The 23,424-nt window shown below is 38.6% G+C and overlaps 1 protein-coding gene across 12 annotated transcripts in view; it reads right to left on the bottom strand.

Annotated features, from left to right (window-relative positions):
• The window catches only part of NKTR (natural killer cell triggering receptor), an 82,943-nt gene that overhangs the window by 18,157 nt on the left and 41,362 nt on the right, over nucleotides 1–23,424 (bottom strand). For 5 of the 12 annotated variants that reach the window (XM_048837416.2, XM_048837418.2, XM_075126043.1 and 2 more), the window contains 6 exons: nucleotides 17,804–17,833; nucleotides 15,749–15,894; nucleotides 9,724–9,946; nucleotides 8,843–9,001; nucleotides 5,563–5,650; nucleotides 1,573–1,718 (listed from right to left, as the gene is read on the bottom strand). In XM_048837416.2, coding sequence (XP_048693373.1) covers nucleotides 1,573–1,718; nucleotides 5,563–5,650; nucleotides 8,843–9,001; nucleotides 9,724–9,946; nucleotides 15,749–15,894; nucleotides 17,804–17,833 — 792 coding nt within the window. Of the gene's footprint in view, nucleotides 1–1,572; nucleotides 1,719–5,562; nucleotides 5,651–8,842; nucleotides 9,002–9,723; nucleotides 9,947–15,748; nucleotides 15,895–17,803; nucleotides 17,834–20,606; nucleotides 20,635–23,424 lie in introns of those variants that run through there. The other 7 variants (XM_048837417.2, XM_048837419.2, XM_048837428.2 and 4 more) reach the window with 6 other exon arrangements.

Below are 23,424 nucleotides of genomic sequence, written 5' to 3'. Positions count from 1 at the left end.
CACCAAAATCCAACCCATCACTTTCTTCCACGTCCCTAACTTGTTATTCTGTTCCCTCCTTACTTTGGTTTTGGGTACTAGCATTCCAGGTACTGATCTGTGAAGGTATTTCCGTAGCTTGTACTGAAACACAGAACCAATGTATCTTGATTTTGACAAGTTCCCTATCTGCTTGTGACAAATGCCGATTTCAGCAAATGCAAAGTGTTATGGGACACTTAGCATAGGAAGTGAACAAGATTATGGTAAAGGCCTGTTTAGGTTATATCACTGTTACAGTATTTGTGCTTAATGCATACCACACACACAATATTTACATGCTAACCAATATATATTAGTCAGCGAGAACAAAAGACCCATCATGGGTGAAGACACTGGACTTGACCGTGCTCCCTCATATGGAACTGGTGAGCACTTACATTTGTGAAGCCTCAAATGGGTACCAGAGGACTTACCAGAAGATTTTCTGGGGAAAGACCAAAACTTTGAGGTCTTGTTAGCATTGGAATGCCCAGGTCGCTTTGTTGAAGCTGACAGAGAAGACAAAGCATGATGTTTGTCAGCGGACTTGCGTTTTGAAACAGGAGGAGCTGGAGGGGCACTTCTGCTTGAATCCGAGTCCCCTGCCTCATGGTCAGGGCTCAACTATGATGCAAGATGCATGGCCTCTTTCACAAGGTGGACCTTAAGTCAAAAGTTCCTCTGTTTTTGGTCCTGGTGGGGAAGGAGGTACAAATAGAGCATTTGTCCCTCATCTAAACCAGACAAATCAAGCAGCTCTTGTGCCTATCTGTGACCAGGATAACGGCCCCACAGGTTCCACACCTGGGGATTTTTTCCATATCTTTTAGAGATGCTGGCTAATTGAAGCAAATACTACAGGGAGTTCCAATGCTTACTGTGAGCAGTGAGAAGGAACTGAGAGGGAGGTGGCCAGGCCCCTTTTATGTCTTTGCCTGAGAGAACAAGAACAGGGACACATGCACTGCATAGTGGGACTGCTGGCAAAAGTCTCTGACTCAAGTGCACTGCGCCCATGAACACGTGCATTGGAATGTATGTGTGCACAATCATTTGAAGGAGAACTATAGATTCATAAGCTATGTTGAAATCCAAGCTTAACCATTTTCTCATACTTTTTTTGTGCTTCTCTACCAAACAATCTTACAATATATTAACAGGCCGAAGGAATTCATAGCAATTGGGATGTTTTGTTTATGACGAATATGTTACTATTATTCAATAACCATCAGATACATAAATGCAGAAAACCGAATAAGACTATACTCTGATGGTATAACAAGATTCACACCACAGTTACCAAGTCATCAGAATTTTTTCATAGAGCTGCTTCTGTTGAAACATTTATAACTGTATAAGGACTGTTTACAAGATCTGATATATTTCTTTTTGACTGTGCTTCCAAGAGAGACCGTGGCATAGTAACAATACGGAAAGGTTATGGAATAAGTCTTTTCTATTTTTATTATTCTGAACTTGAAGAGAGTATCTTCTCATTTTACAAGACAAATAACATATATAACAACTTAAAATTTGTAGTAAAGATCTTACTTATCTCCTTTACTCCACTTCTCCCCACTGGGTGGTCTGTATGTTCTTAACCTCTGCATCTCCTCTTTCCAATGAGGAGGGGTTTCACTGCTCTCATCATCATCTGATTCAGAACAGGATCGTGATCGAGGTGGTGTGTGGTATCGCTGGAAGAGTACAAAAGCAGGCTTAAACAAAGGCAAAAAGGAAACCAAGTACCCTGCAGGAGAGAACTGAGGCAAAAGTATCATTCAGCAGGTCTCAATAACACAAGCAAAATCAGGAGTCTCTTCCATAAATTCATAGATTTTAAGGCCACAAGCGACCATGGTGATCATTTAGGCCTTGTCTACACTACTGCAGTAAGTCGACCTAAGTTATGCTACTCCAGCTACATGAATAAAGTAGCTGGACTCAACGTAGCCTAGGTCGACTTCCTGCAGTGTCTACACCGTGCTGCATCGACGGGAGACACTCTCCTGTTGACTTACATTAAGCTTCTCCCACGGGTAAGTGAGACTTGGGAAAGAAAACTGGGAGATGAATGCAGTAGTTTATTTAAAACTCTGAGACAATCTTCCATTTAGCTTTGTAAGTCTGTCTGGTTGAAAATTTCCTGCTTTGGAGCAGAATATCCCAAACCTCAGCTGAACAGCTTCTTTTGGTGTGTGTCACGCAGCCAGGATCCAGCCTGTCAAATGTAACGAAGCTGGGTCTAAGAGGCTATTGCTCTGCAAGACTATAGCAGGCAGGGTCAGCAGGGTGGGGGGCATTGTGTTAAAAGGTTTGTCAGATCTGAATACAAGAACTGCCTGGCCCAGGCTGGGGCTATCATAATCGGAGTCTTGCCTCAGAACCCTCAGTATCATGGGGATTGAGGAAAGGCATACATCAGTCTCAGCATACAGGGGATGAGGAATGCATCTATCAGGGAGCCTGGACTTGAACCCCTTTCGGGAGCAAAATGTCTGACACTTCTTGTTCCTGGTCTCGGGCAAATAAGTCTGTTTCGAGGAATCCACACTTGTGAACAATGTTCTACAGGATGAAGTCTGACAGAACGCCCTGGTTATCTGAGGATGCCTGCTGAATTGATCTGCCAAGGTGTTCTGAAAGTTGAAAAGGTGGAGAGCCACCAGTTTGATCCGAGTCAGAATGCACCAATTACAGAGTCAAATGGTCTCCTGACAGAGCACAGACACAGTCTTTCTCCTTCTTGTCTGGATATATAATGCATAGCTATGGTGTTGTCTATAAGTACTACTATTGTGGATCTCCAGAGTAGAGAAAGGAATATTCTGCATGTGAGATGGACAGCTTTGAGCGTTAAGATATTTAAATGGAAGCAAGCTTCCAGAGAGGACAATAGGTCCTGAATTTTAAGGTGACCTCGACAAGCTGCCCATCTCTGAGTGATGGAGTCTGCCATCAGAGTCATGGTAGAGAGAAGTATAGATAGGATACTCTGTTGCGAACCTGAAGAGAGTCTCTTTCCACGAGCTTAACGAACAGTCTTGTGGGACTGTAATCACTATGTCCATTCAGTGTCTCTTGGGTAGATACAACGAGCATAGAACATAGGTGAAGTCTGGCAATCACTTCACATGGGTACATGAGACTGCATGTTCTAGAAGCCTGAGGCAGGTTTCCACTGATATTCTGGGTGATCCTGAAGTTGGCTCATGATACCTACTATTGCTTGGAATCTATTTTGTGGAAGGTACACTCTCCACTGATCTGGAGTCTACCAGTCCTCCTATTAACTCTATGCTCTGAGTCCAAATCATTGTAGATTTTTGTCTGTTGACCTTGAGGCCCAGTGAGGCAAAGAGGTGTGAATTACTTGAACTGAAAAGATGACCAGTTGGAGTGATCTGCCTCGAATTAGCCTGTCATTGAGGTAAAGGTAGAGTTGGGTTCCTTGTCTTCTTAGGTGAGCTCCTATAACTGCCAAACACTTGGAGAACACCCATAGTACGGAAAGACCAGAGGGCCGGACTCTGTACTGGTAATTAAATGTCCCATAGGAAATATCTCAGATTTCTTGTAGGGCTTGCTGGCTATATGTAAATAGGCAGCTTGCAGGCCACGAGCTCCAAACCAGTCTTGAAGACCTAATGAAGGAATTATGGAGGGTAGAATCACCATCCTGGACTTGAAATGATGGATATAGATGTTGAGATATCAAAGGTCCAGGAGGGACCACCAACCTCCTTTCTTCTTTAGGATAAGAAAGTAATGGAAATCAAAACCCCAGCCCTGAACTCCAAGGGCAACTCCCTCCACTGGTCTGAGTTGAAGAAGGGAGTCTCTTACAACATTCAGGACCCACAGGTTCCAAGTAATCCCAGCCCAAGCTTCCTGAAAAAAAGAGGCACTTTCCAAAGGGGTGGGGAATCTTAGAAAGTAAAAAAATCCTTTAGTGGTTCTATTAGGCTCTCAACATTGGCATCAAACTTGATGTCTGGTGGAAGCCCAAGACTGTGAGGCAACAGATGAGGAGGCAGAGGGTCATCTGCGATGGCCTCTCTGGCCAATGGTAATACTGGGCAGAAGAATGCTGTCTGAAGGACGGCTGCAGCTGCGGCTACTTCATTCTTGGAGCTGAGTCATAAAGACTCAAAGTATACTCAGTTACCTTTGAATCTTTCAAGGAGTAGAGGGCCTCAACAATTCCAAGGTTAAAAAGTTTGTTTGCCTCAAATGGGAGGATCCACAAGGGCGGACGCATGCCGACGGCCTCATAGCTATTGCCGTGATCATAATATGCACCATGGTGCCATTCAAAGAATTGCTGTCTGAGTGACAGTATAACTTCTAGAAAAATATCCAGTATTGATTTAGAGATTTACTGATGGAGAATCCAACATATCCCTATGCAAATTGCTGCAGTGGCTAATTACCTTCACTTAAAAATCTGCACCTGATTACTAGTGTAAATTTGTCTAGCTTCAGTTCTAACAAACTTCTTATGCCTTTTTCTGCTAGATTAAAGAGCTCTCTATCATACCACTCTTTCCCCACATAGGCTCTTGTAGACTGTGATCAAGTCACCTAAAACTTTTCTTGGATAAATAATGTATTTTGAGCTTCTGTGTCTCATTATAAAACATGTTTTTCCTAGACCTCAAACCATTCTTTCAGCTCTCCTCTGAACCCCCTTCTAATTTTTCAACTTTCATGACTAAATTATAGGTGAATGTGACTATGCGATATTGACCTTGCATTAAACAACATTAAACTTCCCTTGTGGCTCATGTAACTCATTGCACAGTGGATCTAAGATGAGACCTATATTGACCAACTGACCTACAACTACATATGTCTCTTACTTTGGCTACCCAAACCCATCAAAACAGAGACTGAAAGGCTAATACATCCAAAGATCCCTCCCCCATACCACTGAATCCTCAGACCCCAACAATGTCACTCTACTTTCTCGACTACGTATATACAGTAATCAGAAGAGCACAGTTACTACGACTGGAGACATGATCAACAGCCATCATAACAAAAGGCAAAAGAGACAGTACTTCCTTATCTCTGCACCTTACAATCCTGGGGTTCAACTAAGGCTATTGTGGGGCACCCTGACAAATGGAGAAAAGTAGCAGCTATTGTCATTGTGTCTGGCTGCTTCTGTAGTCTATCGTCCAGGGTGCCATAAGTTGGGATCCAGCGGCGATTATGGGATGAATCTAGCGGGCATTATTTACCCTCTAAGTATTTCAACCTTAAGTGATTTTAATACCCACTCATGACGAAGGGGCAAACATCCTGCTTTTCCCATCAATCTAATAGGTAAGCCTGTTTTTAGTGTAAGAGCTATAAAAATGTGAGGGTTTTACAAATACAGTTTTAATTTTGCTGCAACATTTCAACACATCAACCAAGTAAGCTATGGTCCTTCAACCTCAGTTACAATAAAATCACATGCAAACCATACGAGTTATTTAAAACTCTGGGAAGAAAGGGTGGGTAGGGGAAAGGGTGAAAGAAATATAAACATACGATTGTTCCTCTTCCTTTAATTTTTCTTCCAGATTTAGAGACTGACGGCTTCTGGTCAGTCAAAACTGGTGCAACATCAAGAAGTTTCCTAAAATAAGAAGAAAAAATGGGTTTAATGTAACCCAGTAATAAAAATATGAATTTGTTCCTCATAGATCATTGTTAAGCTAATAATGTACAAAATATTTAACAAGAGGTCCAATAAAACAAATAGAGAAAGACTGAAAGTCAGTGTACTGAGAAAGCAATATTATGAGGAGAGAAAGAAAAAATAAGTGAATAGATAGCTTCCCTATGAAAGGTGGATCACTACCATATAGTAATTTTCACCTAGCTAACAAGATTAGACTATCTACAGTAAATAATGCTGACTTACTAATGAACTTGCAAAATGATGTTAGAACAGTGCACCCTTTTTCTAGGACGCAGTCATTTTTATCTCCTGTCTGCTAACCGTATGTGCACTGAGTAATGCCTGGATCTCCGTGTCCACAAATATATTACTTTAAGGGCTTGTCTACACAGACATTTAGTTCACAGCAAATTGGGGTGTAACTCTAACCCACACTGCACCTGCCACACACTGAGGTCCATGTGAACCCTGACAATGCACACCGACTAGAGAACTGTAAGTGCATATCAGGATGGTCCACACTGACCCTTATCGTGCAGCAAGCTAGCATGGGATAGAATTACACCCCAGCTTGCCACAAACTAAATATTCATGTACACAAGCCCTAAGGGGCATCACTAGTTTGCCACCTATGGACAACTGACCAGTTCTAATGGTTTTTAGCAATGAAAGGCAATTCAACATTCCTGTAAATACACTTCAGTATGCTCAGTAGAAATGAATAGTTGTCAAAGCTTGAAGAAATGATTTCTCATTTCAAGCAGGGACTTACTGTCAACTTTTTTATGTTCATGAACATTGTTTGAGTGTAAACAGGCTCTGTAGATGATTGACTAGTATTGTATATTAAGCCATTCAGCCCATTACACAGAGTATGCTATAGAAAGAGCATTTGAACTTTGTATAATATTTCTTTTATATTTAATTTGAAACTATTTTACAAATTCATGATTATTTGGTTTCTCTAGAAAGATAGCATTTTTGGAAAATAGGGAGAAGCATATTAACATCAGGGTCTTGACCAAATTCCAACTGATCACATGACTGAAATCAAATTCCTCTTACTGTTTAAATTGGAAAGGTAATACTTCATTTTCCCTCTTAAACTACTCTGTTATATTGCTATGCACTGCTAAACAATTACTGCATTTTATCCTGGGGTTTCATACAGAAGCAATGGATGAAGTAATCTATTTGTATTGTTTATATTTCAATTTAGGTTTGTAACACATTTGGGATCCTTCACAATGAGTGGCACAATGTAAAGTTATTACTAGGGCTGTCAAGCAATTAAAAAATTAATCTTGATTAATCAAGTGATTAATCGTGCTGTTAAACAATAATAGAATACCATTTATTTAAATATTTTGGATGTTTTCTACATTTTCATATACACTGATTTCAATTACAACACAGAATACGAGGTGTACAGTGCTCACTTTATTTTTTATTACAAATACACTGTAAAAAACAAAAGAAATTGTATTTTTTAATTCACTTAGTACGAGCTCTGTAGTGCAATCTCTATCATGAAAGTTGAACTTATAAATGTAGAATTATGTACAAAAAAATAACTGCATTCAAAAATAAAACAGTATAAAACTTTAGCACCTACAAGTCCACTCAGTCCCACTTCAGCCAATCACTCACTCAAACAAGTTTGGTTACAATTTCAGGTGTTAACACTGCCCGCTTCTCGGTTACATCACCTGAAAGTGAAAACAGGTGTTCACAAGGCACGGTTGTAGCCGGTATCACAAGATATTTACTTGCCAGATGTGCTAAAGATTCACATGTCCCTTCATGTTTCAACCACCTTTCCAGAGGACGTGTCCATGCTGATGATGGGTTCTGCTCAATAACAATCCAAAGCAGTGCGGACTGACGCATGTTCATTTTCATCATCTGACACAGATGCGACCAGCAGAAGGTTGATTTTCTTTTTTGGTGTTTCAGGTTCTGTAGTTTCCACAACTTGAGTGTTGCTCTTTTAAGACTTCTGAAAACATGCTCCACACCTCGTTCCTCTCAGTTTTTGGACGGCACTTCAGATTCTTAAACCTTGGGTTGTGTGCTGTAGCTATCTTTAGAAATCTCACATTGCTACTTTCTTTGCATTTTGTCATATCTGCTGTGAAAGTGTTCTTAAAACAAATATGTGCTGGGTCATTATCCGAGACTGCTATAATATGAAATATATGGCAGAATGCAGGTAAAACAGAACAGGAGATATACAATTCTCCCCCAAGGAGTTCAGTCACAAATTTAACTAGTGCATTAATTTTTTTAACAAGCATTATCAGCATGGAAGCATGTCCTTTGGAATGGTGGCCGAAGCATGAAGAGGCATACGAATGTTTACCATATCTGGCACGTAAATACCTTGCAATGCTGGCTACAAAAGTGCCATGCGAACACCTGTTCTCACTTTCAGGTGACACTGTAAATAAGAAGCAGGCAGCAGTATCTCCTGTAAATGTAAACAAACTTGTTTGTCTTAGGGATTGGCTAAACAACATGTAGGACTGAGTGGACTTTTAGGCTCTAAAGTTTTACATTGTTTTGGTTTTGAGTGTAGTTATATAACAACAAAAATCTACATTTGTAAGTTACAGTTTCCCGATAAAAAGATTGCACTACAGTACTTGTATGAGGTGAACTGAAAAATAGTATTTTTGTATCATTTTTACAGTGCAAATATTTGTAATAAAAATAATATAAAGTGAGCACTGTACAATTTGTATTCGGTGTTATAATAGAAATAAATATATTTGAAAAGGTAGAAAAACATTCAAAAATATTTAATACATTTCAATTGGTATTCTATCGTTTAACAGTGCAATTAATCATGATTAATTTTATTAATCACAATTAATTTTTTTGAGTTAATCATATGAATAAACTGCGATTAATCGACAGCCCAAGTTATTACATAAGATTCGATCTGATGAGATTAGAGACACAGGCTGAAGTGGAAATTCCAGTGGAAAATGTTACAAGCAGCTAAGTTACTTAATGTTAAGAACTTTACTTTCACCACTGGGTGGCCCTCCGAGAGTCAGTACAGAAAATCCTTTATTAATGGAAAGAACATCCCCACTAAGTTAATACCATAATGTAACAAAAAAGGTTAAATCTATAGCTTACGGCTCAGGTTCTACTTTGACAACAGGCACATCTCTTCTCAGCAAAAATCTATTTTCAGGCACTGGGGGAATTTCTTCAGGTCGAACCACAGGTTTGTCCCTTTTTGTGCTCAAGTCAACTGATTTTCTCTCATTTACATCACTCTTGTCAGAATGGCTGCTGGGTGGTGGGAGGGGGGAGAAAGCAATTTACAAAGCAAAACTATTATCTAAACCTAGGCTGAAAGACGTACAGATTCTCAAAACTGATTTAAAAAAAATAACCGTAAGTGACATATCCAACACTATGGATATGTCACATTGTTAACTCGTCACATTGTTCTATCACATTGTTAACTCATTTAATTTTATGCCAACATCTACAAGTCAAGCTATCAAAGAACTAGAGAAACAAGGCTCCTTTCACATTTAACAGACAAAAGTTATATTTCCTTCTTGGATCATCAGTTAACTTATTACAGTGTCAACAGGTATCTTAATATTCTAAAATATAGTAAATCATAATTGAAAATAAATATCACATTTTAATATGAGCATCCTTAATACAGTACAGTAAATTTTCCTCTACTTTAAAAATGATCCCAAATAATTAATTGTTGTCTCCATGCATTAGTTTCTCCTTCCCAATGTATGTAAATATATTATGTCCCAAATGGCTGTCAGTGTGCAGAGATGCAGTTTATTAGTTAAGTTATTAATAGCTTCTCTATATTTAGTAAAAAATCTTTAATTAAATCTACAGTAAACTTTAATTTTAAAGGACGAACAAAATCAAACTTCCAGAATTAAATACATCTTAATAATGTTTTCCATAAAGCACCTATATAATTAACATGGTAATTTCACACATGATTTCTTTGGGATTCTTAACAGATTAGTCACCCTCTTTGGTTTGATATCCGTTTGCACCTTGGCTCCTCTTTCTTTCTCTCTTCCCGTCTTCGCTTTCTTGATTGTTTTATTTTAGTTCTTCTCTTGCGCTTTCTTCTTCTACTTTTCTCATTTTCAGCTTCACTTTCCGATGAAGATTCTGAAGAGGTTGATGAGCTAGAGGAGGAATCTGAAGCTTCTGAGTGAGTAGACGCTTTCCTCTTTTTCTCTAAAACTTAAGACGACACTATTATAGAAACATGGTTCTCCAAAAGAGCAGAGTGTAAACTATAAACAATCATCAGCTCCCTTATTTCCCGATTAGCCACAACAGAAAAGAAACAGGACACTTAAATGTGCAATTACATTAAGTAAGTGTTCGGACCATACATATTAAATGAATGAAATATCAATGAAATAGCTTTAGCAAAGCTTTTGACACGGTCTCCCACAGTATTCTTGTCAGCAAGTTAAGGAAGTATGGGCTGGATGAATGCACTACAAGGTGGGTAGAAAGCTGGCTAGATTGTCGGGCTCAACGGGTAGTTATCAATGGCTCCATGTCTAGTTGGCAGCCGGTATCAAGTGGAGTGCCCCAAGGGTCGGTCCTGGGGCCGGTTTTGTTCAATATCTTCATAAATGATCTGGAGGATGGTGTGGATTGCACTCTCAGCAAATTTGCGGATGATACTAAACTGGGAGGAGTGGTAGATACGCTGGAGGGGAGGGATAGGATACAGAAGGACCTAGACAAATTGGAGGATTGGGCCAAAAGAAATCTGATGAGGTTCAATAAGGATAAGTGCAGGGTCCTGCACTTAGGACGGAAGAACCCAATGCACAGCTACAGACTAGGGACCGAATGGCTAGGCAGCAGTTCTGCGGAAAAGGACCTAGGGGTGACAGTGGACGAGAAGCTGGATATGAGTCAGCAGTGTGCCCTTGTTGCCAAGAAGGCCAATGGCATTTTGGGATGTATAAGTAGGGGCATAGCGAGCAGATCGAGGGACGTGATCGTTCCCCTCTATTCGACATTAGTGAGGCCTCATCTGGAGTACTGTGTCCAGTTTTGGGCCCCACACTTCAAGAAGGATGTGGATAAATTGGAGAGAGTCCAGCGAAGGGCAACAAAAATGATTAGGGGTCTGGAACACATGAGTTATGAGGAGAGGCTGAGGGAGCTGGGATTGTTTAGCCTGCAGAAAAGAAGAATGAGGGGGGATTTGATAGCTGCTTTCAACTACCTGAAAGGGGGTTCCAAAGAGGATGGCTCTAGACTGTTCTCAATGGTAGCAGATGACAGAACGAGGAGTAATGGTCTCAAGCTGCAGTGGGGGAGGTTTAGATTGGATATTAGGAAAAACTTTTTCACTAAGAGGGTGGTGAAACACTGGAATGCGTTACCTAGGGAGGTGGTAGAATCTCCTTCCTTAGACGTTTTTAAGGTCAGGCTTGACAAAGCCCTGGCTGGGATGATTTAACTGGGAATTGGTCCTGCTTCGAGCAGGGGGTTGGACTAGATGACCTTCTGGGGTCCCTTCCAACCCTTATATTCTATGATTCTATGATTCTAAATGATTAACCTGAAGTATAATAATTTTTATATCAAAGTAAGGATGAGTGTGGTAAAATTCTTCAGTTTCTACCAAGTGAACTATACAGCTCTCCAATTTACATCTCTCTACCCTAAAAAACAGAGTGTACCACTTTATAACCAACATTTCAATTATACATAACACAGGAGGATTTTTTAATATTTCAATAAACAAATTATAGTATATGAACAAGATGAAAAGCTTGCCATATTAACAAATAAATGTTTTATAAAGAAATGTTAATAAGTAAATGTGTGGATATTTGGTCATATGAACAGAACAGTTAACTCATGCGATTAACTCAAAAAATTAATTGCGATTAACAACATTTATAATAGAATACCAATTGAAATTTATTAAATATTTTTTGAATGTTTTTCTACATTTTCAATATTGATTTCAATTACGACACAGAATACAAAGTGCACAGTTCTCACTTTATATTATTATTTTTATTATAACTATATGCACTGTAAAAATGATAAACCAACTAGTATTTTTCAATTCACCTCATACAAGTATTGAAGTGCAATCTCTTTATCGTGAAAGTGTGCAGCATGCTTTCAGATGTCTTAAAAGAGCAACACTCTGATATGGAAACTATAGAACCCGAACCACAACCCAAAAAAAAAAAAAAAAATCAACCTTCTGCTGTTGGCATCTGACTCAGAGGATGAAAATGAGCATGCATCAGTCCGCACCACTTTGGCTCATTATAAAGCAGAATCCATCATCAGCCTGGACACATGTCCTCTGGAATGGTGGTTGAAGCATGAAGGGACACATGAATCTTTACCGCATCTGGCATGTAAATATCTTGCAACACCAGCTACAACAGTGTCATGCGAACACTTGTTGTCACTTTCAGGTGACATTGTAAACATGAAGCAGGCAGCATTATCTCCCACAAATTGTAACCAGCCTTGTTTGTCTGAGTGATTGGCTGACCAAGATGTAGGACTGAGTGGACTTCTAGGCTCTAAAGTTTCACATTGCATTCAAAAGTAAAACAGTTTTTGTTTTAACATAATTCTACATTTGTAAGTTCAACTTTCATGATAAAGAGATTGCACTATAGTACTTGTATGAGGTGAACTGAAAACTTTTGTTTTTTTAGTGTAAATATTTGTAATAAAAATAAATATAAAGTGAGCACTGTACACTTTGTATTCTGTGTTGTAACTGAAATTAATATATTTGAAAATGTAGTAAACATCCAAAATTATTTAAAATAAATGGAGGACTTGTGGCACCTTAGAGACTAACAAATTTATTTGAGCATAAGCTTTTGTGGGCTACAGCTCACTTCAGCAGATGCATTCAGTGGAAAATACAGTGGGGAGATTTATATACACAGAGAACATGAAACAATGGGTGTTACCATACACACTGTAACGAGAGTGATCAGGTAAGGTGAGCTATTACCAGCAGGAGGGAGCGGGGGGAGGGCTTTTGTAGTGATAATCAAGGTGGGCCATTTCCAGCAGTTGACAAGAACGTCTGAGGAACAGCGGGGGGGAAGGGGAATAAACATGGGGAAATAGTTTTACTTTGTGTAATGACCCATCCACTCCCTGTTTTTATTCGAGCCTAAGTTAATTGTATCCAGTTTGCAAATTAATTCCAATTCAGCAGTCTCTCGTTGGAGTCTGTTTTTGAAGTTTTTTTGTTGAAGAATTGCCACTTTTAGGTCACTCAATTACAGACCTAAAAGTGGCAATTCTTCAACAAAAAAACTTCAAAAACAGACTCCAACGAGAGACTGCTGAATTGGAATTAATTTGCAAACTGGATACAATTAACTTAGGCTCGAATAAAGACGGGGAGTGGATGGGTCATTATACAAAGTAAAACTATTTCCCAATGTTTATTCCCCTTCCCCCCCGCTGTTCCTCAGACGTTCTTGTCAACTGCTGGAAATGGCCTACCTTGATTATCACTACAAAAGCCGTCCCCCACCCCCCTTCAGCTCTCCTGCTGGTAATAGCTCACCTTACCTGATCACTCTCGTTACAGCGTGCATGGTAACACCCATTGTTTCATGTTCTCTGTGTATATAAATCTCCCGCATGTATTTTCCACTGAATGCATCCGATGAAGTGAGCTGTAGCTCACAAAAGCTTATGCTCAAATAAATTTGTTAGTCTCTAAGGTGCCACAAGTCCTCCTGTTCTTTTTGCAGATACAGACTAACACGGCTGCTACTCTGAAACTTAAAATAAATGGTATTCTATTGTTGTTTAATTGCACGATTCATTTTTTTAATCACTTGACTACTTTAAAATAAATTTTAGCTTGCAATACTGTGACTTCATCTCATTGGTTCTTCCTAGGACAAAAGAGAAAGATGAACAAGCACCATCCACATTCATCTTTTTTTTGTTTTTTTGTGACTCAAACATCTTAGATGATCAACGCACAAGTTACACTTAAAATCAATATCAAGACTCTCAGAGTCAGTCCCAATATCCACCTCTTCTCGTAGAAACCACATCAGTCTGCTCTATCATTCATCTTCATACTTGTATAGAATTTGTCCATTACCCTCTAGGACAGGGGTGGGCAAACTTTTTGGCCCAAGGGCCACATCAGGGTGCGAAACTTTATGGAGGGCCAGGTAGGGAAGGCTGTGCCCCCCAAACAGCCCCCCTGCCCCCTATTCACCCCCTCCCACTTCCTGCCCCCTTATTGTCCCCCTCAAAACCCCCGACACATCCAACCCCCGCTGCTCCTTGTCCCGACTGCCCCCTCCTGGGACCCCCTGCCCCAAAACTCCCCCTGGGACCCCACACCCTATCCAACCTCCCTACTCCCTGACTGCCCCGACCTATCCATATCCCCGCCCCCTGACAGGCCCCCTGGGACTCCCACGCCCTGTCCAACTCCCCGTGTTCCCTGAACCCTAACTGCCCCAGAACCTCTGCCCCATTCAACCTCCCCTGCTCCCTGTCCCCTAACCGCCCCCTTGGGATCCCCTACCCAACCCCCCCACTGCCGCCCCCTTACCATGCCGCTCAGAGCAGCAGGATCTCGCAGCCACTGCCTGCGCAGCAGCCTGGCTGCGGGGTAGGGGAAGAACAGCGGGGGGAGGGGCCAGGAGCTCAGGAGCTGGATGTGGCCCATGGGCCATAGTTTGCCCACCTCTGCTCTCGGACCACACCCAATCAACTAGGGGGAAACGTTCACAAATGGGAATGTCACCCTCCTCTCCTCCTGCAGGAATACTGTAAGCTGTCCCTCAGGCAACAAGACCGAAAGTCTCTTTGTTCTAACCCTTTGAAAATGAAACTTCAAGAGAGAGTGTTTTTCCTCTCTCTCAGACCTGGTGTTCATTTTCCCAACCAAGCCAGGAAGGCTCAACAAATCTCTGCTAATCTTCACAAGATGACAGAAGGAAGTCACTGAACCAGCAGTCAGATAAGAAAGACTTTCCCTTCAATTCAAAAATCCCTCCATCTTTCTTCCTGGGGTCAGTATCATGTGAAATATTTTTTTGCTATATTGTCTGCCCATCTGTAGTCTCTCATTCCATAACTCTTCACAAATTTAAACGTTTGCACCATTTTAAAAAAAATAACAAAATCTTATATTTCACTCAAAATTTAAAGGGACTCAGTTTAAACACACAAAATCAATTTTGTCCTTTTTCAATTTGGCAAGCTTATTATTGTAGTTTATTCCGGGTAATTCAGAAACCTATGCTGTCTTTAGTTTATTTGGCATGTAAAAACAATTTTATCGACACCAGCAAGAACGTATTTTGCACAAGTGTTTTGCAGAGCATTGAGGAAGCCTGCCTATCATACTTGGGTGTACTGTCACTAAAATGGTAAGTGGTTTTGGTTAAGTTCAATTAAGTTGTGGAGAATTGGTTGTGGGAGAGGAAGGGGATGGATGGATGGGAAAATATTTAGAAGCCGTAGGCCTACCCCCATCTTTTAACAGTTTTCAGAAAGGTCAAATCTCGGCCTATACAAATTTCCAGTGATGCTTTGGATATAATTTTTACAAGTTATGGGATACCCAGTAAAGTTTGGTCCTCATACATTTTCCTCCGATGATTTAAGGGGAAAAAAATTCTGTTAACATTAATTTCATGACTAGTTTTATGTTAACAGCTCAGATATCCTGAAAGGTCTATAGTTTGTGCAGTACCAAGGAATATATTTAGAGCTCCACCTCTCAAATACTGGGAAAGAAATCTGCGTTCAAGTTCAGTATGGCAGTTCACAAAAATAAATGTAGGCAATGTTGACAAGAAATGGGCATGCCCTTTTTTAAGTGAGAGAATCTTCAGTTTAGAAAAAAGTACCTAATTCTCAGACATCTTTAAATGCAAATTAAAATGCCAGAGAACCACTAAGTTTTTAGAAATAAGTAAAAATTTTGTAATCTTTGCATAAGACAATTTTCAATACGTTTCAAGCAACATGTTTGCTTACCATTTTTTGCTGATTTTGTAACAAGCACCCCACAGTCAATAACTCGCACGTCTGCATATGGCCTACTTGCAGTATCAGTTTTCAGATTTTCTATTTGTTCTATCACTTCAAAACCAGAAATAACCAGTCCAAAGACAACATGTACACTGCAGAAATACAAGATTCAGAAAGTACAACTGTTTAGGTATAGCTGGGATTCTTCTCCACTGACTTCTTCATAGACTGAAAGTCATATTCTTACATGGAATAATTCGGTTCCATCTGTATTACCGGGTTGTTCATGTCCAAAATTTAGGGTTAGTAAAACAATCTTTCAAAAAAAAACAAAAAACAAAACAAAACCAAAAACACCCCAACATCATGTTATCCAAAATGTAAGGATTTCATGCACTATTTTTAAAAAAAAAAAAGAGGGTCATGTCGTGCATAGCTTCTTCTGGAAGTCAACAGCAGCTTTGGAAGACAAATCCACCTTTGCACGTGCACTTTATTAGGCCAGAATTTGGCTCCTAATCACAATCAGGGGCAGCACCAGCCTCTTCTCACTGGAGGGGCTGAGATGGGCTGGATAGAAAATTGGGGGTGGTGGTGGGGGGGAGGAATGCACCCTCCCTCGCCACAAGATTCCGCCCCCTCTTGTGAACCGACCCCCGGCTCCTCCTCAATTAAGTGCTGGCACTGCCTCCTCCTCCATCCCCCTGCAAGGTCTTGCCCCTGGCCAGGTCAGAGGCCAGAAGCCAAAGCTAGGCAGCTGCTGCCATGATGCAGGTGACTATGGCACTCCCCCATCTTCTCCTGCTGCTCAGGGCCCTGGGGCTGAAGCTGCTCCTCAGCTCCCCATTGTCCTTTGATGGGGTGGGGATGAGTCGGGGTTTAGTCCAGGGTTGAGGTGCTGCCAGACTATGGCAGAGGGCAGATCCTTGGCACAAGGAGGGGCGGGGGGAGAACAGTTATCCTGATGGAGTGAGCCTCCTGCTGTATTTGCAAAAATAGGGTGGGTGGCAGAGGGCCTTTTTTATTTCCCCTCTCATAGGGCCATACGTCTAAGCACCCACTGCCCAGGGCTGTGTCCTTAAAGACACAGGGCATCCCAATGCCTAGAAACAGCAGTTCTTCTCTATCTGATATAACATACTGAGGTGCTAAAGGAGACCCGATTCAGTGAAATATTTTACATATACCCCTCAAAAATTGCATGTCACACATTGAGTGTTTAAAAGAGGCCCTTATTAGATCCCAGTCTGCCTGGCAAAAGGGTATAATGGCTCAGGAAGGTAGGGAAGGCACAGCCTGCTGAAAGAAGAGCACAATGACATCCCAGCAGACAGCTGTGTGGGTCGCCCTTGTCACTGACAAGCCAAGGAAGAGTGGCATCATGGAGGCACCCTGTGGAGTGTTCGCAGGGCTCTAAATTGCCTTTATTGAGAGAACTATTCAGTTTAGGTATTTGATATCTCAAGGCATTGACAAACTTATTTCTCACCGCATATCAGTAAGGTAGGTAATCATTATCACCATTTTAGCCAGGAAACTAAAACAGAAGTTAAAGGGCTTGCCCAAAGACACATAGTAAATCAGCAATATAGATGGGATTATTCTTTACTCGCTATTCATTAGAGCGCAACGACTTCTAAATTCTTCCTCCCATTTTCTAGTCCCATAATTAATATTTGCAGTGACTCTAAAGTATTTGGGGATACTATCTATATTGAAGACACTACAAGAAAATAAGTTTATTATAATTTTATTTTTATATTTTTAAACCCAGAGGCCCAAGGGTTAACAACAAAAGCTGGAAGTTAAAAAAAAAAAAAAAAACAAAAAAAACCCCCTAAGTTAAAAATAAAGCATTTGATTACATTCATGACTATGTAGGTTTTTTTTTAAAAGATCGTCAAAAAAGCTGAAATGGCAACCCCCCGCCACATTTTTCTATCAAACCAACCAATTATTTTTTGTTTCTAAGTTCTGTCCACCTTTAAATTGAGATGTGAACTAATTATTCCTGAATATTAGAATTTTATTAACAGTACAAGTTAAAAATAGAAGACTTACCCATCAAGATGAGGAGCAGGCTTTGTTGTTCTAATTTGACATACATCAACATGGATATGATGGTAAAAAATCAGGAATTCAGATGAAGAGGTAAAAAGCAGAATGGCAGAGGAAACAAAAAAGTGAAGGTAAAAGACAAAAAACAGTGAAAAAATCCAGTTAAAAATTTGATAAAAGTCTAAATAAAGATTAAAATCATACTAAGTACAGGGAATTGTGAACATTAGTATAAAAAAATAATTTACATTAATGAGTACAACATTTACAAGTCCTATTTTAAAAAAATCATTAAATGCATGCAATAAACAATTTTTTCATGTATTAATGTCTGTATAAATATATACTCCAAGACATCTCATGGTAATATTTTTAAGGATAAAAAACTATACCATTTGGCAATAAAAAAGAGTGGGTGAAGTACTTCTGAAATTATTACAGTACAAGAATGTAACTATTATTTTTAAGTGAGTTCTATTAAGCAACACACAAACCAAACCAAACCAAACCAAACCAACCCCCCCCCAGCAAAAAACAAAACAAAAACAAAAACAGGAGTTACAATACAGGAAAGCACATTTTTCCTACTTTCTCATTCTCCTTCTATTTTGCTGGCTCCATGAATCAGCTTCCACAACAATACATCTATATATAACATCAAGACTACAATACTGCCTCTCACATATTAAGTTTGCAGTCCTCCCTACAGCAGCAGATTGCTGGGTAGGGAATCAGCTGTATAGTAACAGATGCTAACATGATCCATGATTAATGCCTCATATAGATACCTCCATTCATTTAAGTTAGAAAGAGCTGGGTGTGTAGGAGCCAGTAGAGAAACAGTCACTGCACTATATCTAGTACAACAGAGCTACGTCTGTCACATTTCTTATTTCCCTTCAAGATCAGAATATTAATTTAAGAAGATGTGACTCAAACAATTTTGTAAAAGAGATTTAATTTACCATAAAGGATTGGAGTCACTCTTTAAATTCTCTCCCAGTGAGGAAAGGAAATTACTTCCAAGTTGCAAAACACTAGCATGACATAATACTTGCATCCAAGTTCAGTCTGTTCAAAGCAAGGCTGCATTAAAAGATGCAAGAGGAACTGCGCTATTTAGACACAGAAATTCAACTAGGGACATCATTTAAAACAAACAACAACCCACCATCACATTAATTTTACTCATCAGAGTATCAACATGACCTGTACGTGAATTTCTTTTCTCAAATTATTCCCTGAACCACAGAAATCATGATTTTCCCTTTCTATGCCCCTTCCACCAATTCTTTTCAAATCCTGGGGGGTCCACAATAGATGTTCCATTTGAGGTTTCATTAAAGCAGACTTGGTATCAAGGATTCAGTACTTAAACTATCATTGAAAAGTTACTTTTAATCAGACAGTTCAAAACTAGATTGGCGGCCATGATTCCGTCCAATAAAATCAATGGGGTGTTGCAGCACTGGATCACATCTGCCAAAAGATGGAACTACAAAAAATATTCATGCCTCACCTTTATTTGTGTCCAAACACCACCACTCCCCTCTTTCCCCACATTACATAGTGCAGGAAATCATTCTAGTGTAACTACAAGACAAGAGCTGCTTACATGGAAGGCATTTATTTTCCTGTTTTGTGTGTCCCTTCTGTTCGTTCATAAAATAAATCTTACTTTCTTGATGAAATATATTACTATGGATAAGCAATCTCTTATGGCCATTGTAGTTTGATAAACAAAAAAATTAATTACATTAACAATCTACATTCAAGTAAATATTTTATTTTAACCAAGTTTAATTATAAAACTGTTCTAAAAGATTGAAATTGAAACAAGCAGTTACTTTAGTGAAACCAGCACTGAAATGTATACTTTTAGTTTTTAGAAGTCAAGAAAATAATATGCAACAGTTTAAAACACAATGAATATACTAGTGACTACTGAGTGACAAGAAAGACTTAGATACTGATTTGGCAAAGCACTAAGATGGGCTCAGGTACTTTGTTGAACTGGGGCTTTAGAGTCTTGGATTAACAAAGAAAAGGGCAGCCATTGTGGCAAAACCTATCTAGGGGTTTTTCTCCCTTATTTCACTGGCAGTTTGAGCCTGACAAAATGGATAAACGGTTTTCTTCATTTGCTTGCTCATGAAACGAAAAGAGGAAAAAGTCAAGGGGGAGATTTTCAAATGCACAAATGAAAGTCAGGTGAACAACACATATGCCTTTAATGAAAGCTGGGTGCCTGTTCATTGTGCCATTGAATATCTCCTCACAAGTCTACTTCAGATTAGATTTATTATATTTCAGTTAATTTTTTAAGGTCGGCTAATATTTCCATAGAAAGAATACTCTGAAATTTCATCTGTCTCATTTCTTGCACTATCACTTTTCAAGAGCAAGAAGTAGGCTCTGTCTATCCACAGCTGTGAATAGAATTCATTCCCCAAGAAACATTTAATTTCATATAGAGAACTGTATTTTTACATAACTTCATTTTACTAATAATTAAACAAATTTCAAAAACTGCCATATAAGAGACAGTATTATCCAAGTTAATATTTACAGAAAAAAGTAACCATAGTCAGTGAAGATAACTAGTAAATAGATTAAAAATATTACTGCCACACAGAAGAGAATCCTTCTGATAAAGCAAGTTTATTTGTATTCTTAAAAGGACTTCAGCAGTAACATAGGATTCAATGCATGTAATAACATGATCAGAAAAAGACAAGAAAGAAAGAGAAAAACAAGAAGAGAAGAAAAGAAGAAAGGACAGAGCCTTAGAGGAATGAGACATTACCTTTGGAGCGCACGATGTAACACTGTTTCTGTAAATTTTACACAAAAATGGCAAGAAATAAATTGTAATACATTTTCAAACAAAATGGAGTCTGTTTTATTAAAATACAAATTTAAAGTATGCAAAACAAGGATGCTTTAAAAATAGAGGGCTCTAAATTTTCTATAGAACAAAAAGGTATTTGGAAAGCTAGAACAAGTTTTGTTTTTAAACACTAAAGAAATGCTCTGCTTGAGCACTGAATTACAAAGATAAACCATTGTGAAAATGGAATCCACTCATACCCTTAATTAAATTCTCAATCCAGCAAAGCACCTGAAAACAAGCATAATTTAGCAAATGAGTAGCTAATTTCAATGGGACTTCTCAGATGCTTATAGTTCCACAGGTGTTTAAGAGGTTTACTGAAGCAAGTCCTAATTCTATACTTTATAGGATGCCATACTACTACATTTCTTATATAAATATGATACTGAAAACTACTGATTTACCAGTAAAACGCATTAGAAATCTGTTAATCTACACTTTCACAAGTTCCAGCAACTGGCTAAGACCTCTCTCATGTTAATAAGTTTCCCTTAAAAAGGGAAAATAGACACTGTCATTAAAAAGCAAGGGAGGGCTATCATTTAACTAGAAATCTAACAAGGAAATCAAGATTGAAGATGCAAACGGAGGAAGTATTTTTACCCTATGACTTTACATTTTTGTTTTGATATACTTCTAAAACTGCAACATTATTTCAGTAATACAATTAACCTATTTGGAATAAAGAAGATATATTGAACAGCTAAATATTGCTTAATTAAATTAATCTACAAATTAACAACTAAACAAAGAGCAGGTTTTTTTCACTCTGCCTTTACGCACATAGGCTATGATCCTGCAGTGCTTAGGTATGTGCTTAACTTTACTCATGTGAGTCGTGCAAGTCAATGGGATTATTCATGTGTTAAAATTAAGCACGTATAAGCATTTTGAAGGACTGTGGTCAAAAACACTGAAATACTGAATCCCCTTTGATCTATTTAGTAATTTATTACTGTAAAATAGTACAAATAAAATTAAATAGAAAATTTTACTTCAAAGTAGTAATAATGGAAAAATTCTGAATGTTATTTGGGACACTCACATTATAAGACCTTAACTGAAAAGCTTAGTAATTAACTGTTTCCAATTAGTCATTAGTAATGTACAGAAGTGGCTGTAACAGTGGTCATATAGCACAACCCTCAAAATGAGTTTTCTTCTTCACTCAGGAGTTCAAGGATGTCTATTTATTCTATTTTTGTCACAAAACATGGCATTGTGCTTCAGAAATGTGACTTTCTGAAATGTTAAAATTCTACCAGGAATTAATTTGTCAGCATGAAAAAGTAGACATGTAATTCCGTGGCTCACAGCATTAAACTGATACTAAGTAAGAGTTTTTCCTCAAATGATGTTTAGTGCAGAAACGAATGGCTTCAAAACTTCATAAACTAGCTCTAAGATATAAATGCAAAAATTCCAAACACTCAAAATAATGGGAAATAATATTTAGGACTTTTCACACATCTTCAAGAAGCTTTGGAAAAAAAAGTCACCTGAATTCTCAGTAGGCTAACTGGTTAGTTTAAAGAAATACTGACCAGATCACAATATGAAAAATGTGTACCTATTATTGTTACAAATAGTATCTAGACTACGATAACGAAGAGAAAATGTGTTTTCTAGCTTTTCAGTTTGGGATTTTTTTTTTTTTTTTACTTTGGGCCTGATCCTGCAATCAAACATGTGCTTATCATACTATTTCAAGTAGTCCCACCAAAATTAATCAATAATTTGGATTTGAATTCTTTGGATTCTTGAACTCTCCCTTCCCCCCCTCCCCCAACTGTGTATGAGAAAGGTAATGTTGCCAACAAGTGTTTGAAGGATCAGAGCCTTTGTGAATTTTATAACATTTTGTATGTACTCAGTTTCACTGTTTTGTTGATGGTCAGTTACACTTGTAGTCTCAAGTATTATTAATATAATTATTACCACATTATGCCCATGCACCACCCTAGGAGGGCTCACACATGTTCTTCCCCAGGCGTTGCAAGAAGATATTTACCAGTAACAGCAGCAGCACAGCTAAAATTGAGCAGGCACTGGGCCATGAGGAGAAAGACGGGTAAGCCTAGCATATCCACTATTGATTTCTGTCCCATCCAAAAAACACTTCTGAATATCAGCATGGGATCAGGAAAATCTTTATTTGTTTTTTTCAAGGTTTAAAAAAAAGTCAGGACATACTATATTTAAAGGGTATTCTCCCAGAACCCTGAATTATCTGAAAGTGGTTAATATAAAAAACTGAAGTTGGCAGTGGTCCTTTATGAGAAAAATATCAATGGGTAATTTTTAGCTTTACACTATTGCTTTATAATTTGTTTTCAACTTGTAACAGCCAAATCTAAGAATCTGCACCATAGTCTCATGAAATATTAGGAGTAACACCTTGAATATTTAAAATCAAATGGTATAGAAAGACTTCTTGAACATTTTCTTAATTAAGCAACAACGTGCTTCAGTAACACTGGTGAACAGAATAACTCCTTTTAGTACATTTAAAGATTGGTTATTCCAATAAATGTGATCTTGTCTTCAGCTAAGTATTTTCAATTCATCCCAAATCATTCCCTGCATTTAATAATCATAATACAAAGTTAAATGGCAGAAAATTGTCTAACAATAAAAACCTTTTATTACCACTTGTGACACAGAGCACACTTCATTACGCTTCTGTGACCATGTCTTATTCTCTACTAAAGGGTTTTTTTGCCCTGTTTGT

The sequence above is a fragment of the Caretta caretta genome, chromosome 2, assembly GCF_965140235.1.
Source record: "Caretta caretta isolate rCarCar2 chromosome 2, rCarCar1.hap1, whole genome shotgun sequence".
Classification (NCBI taxonomy): Eukaryota; Metazoa; Chordata; order Testudines; family Cheloniidae; genus Caretta; species Caretta caretta.
The sequence above is the reverse complement of the archived record's forward strand: the minus strand, read 5'-3'. Positions and strand labels throughout refer to the sequence as shown.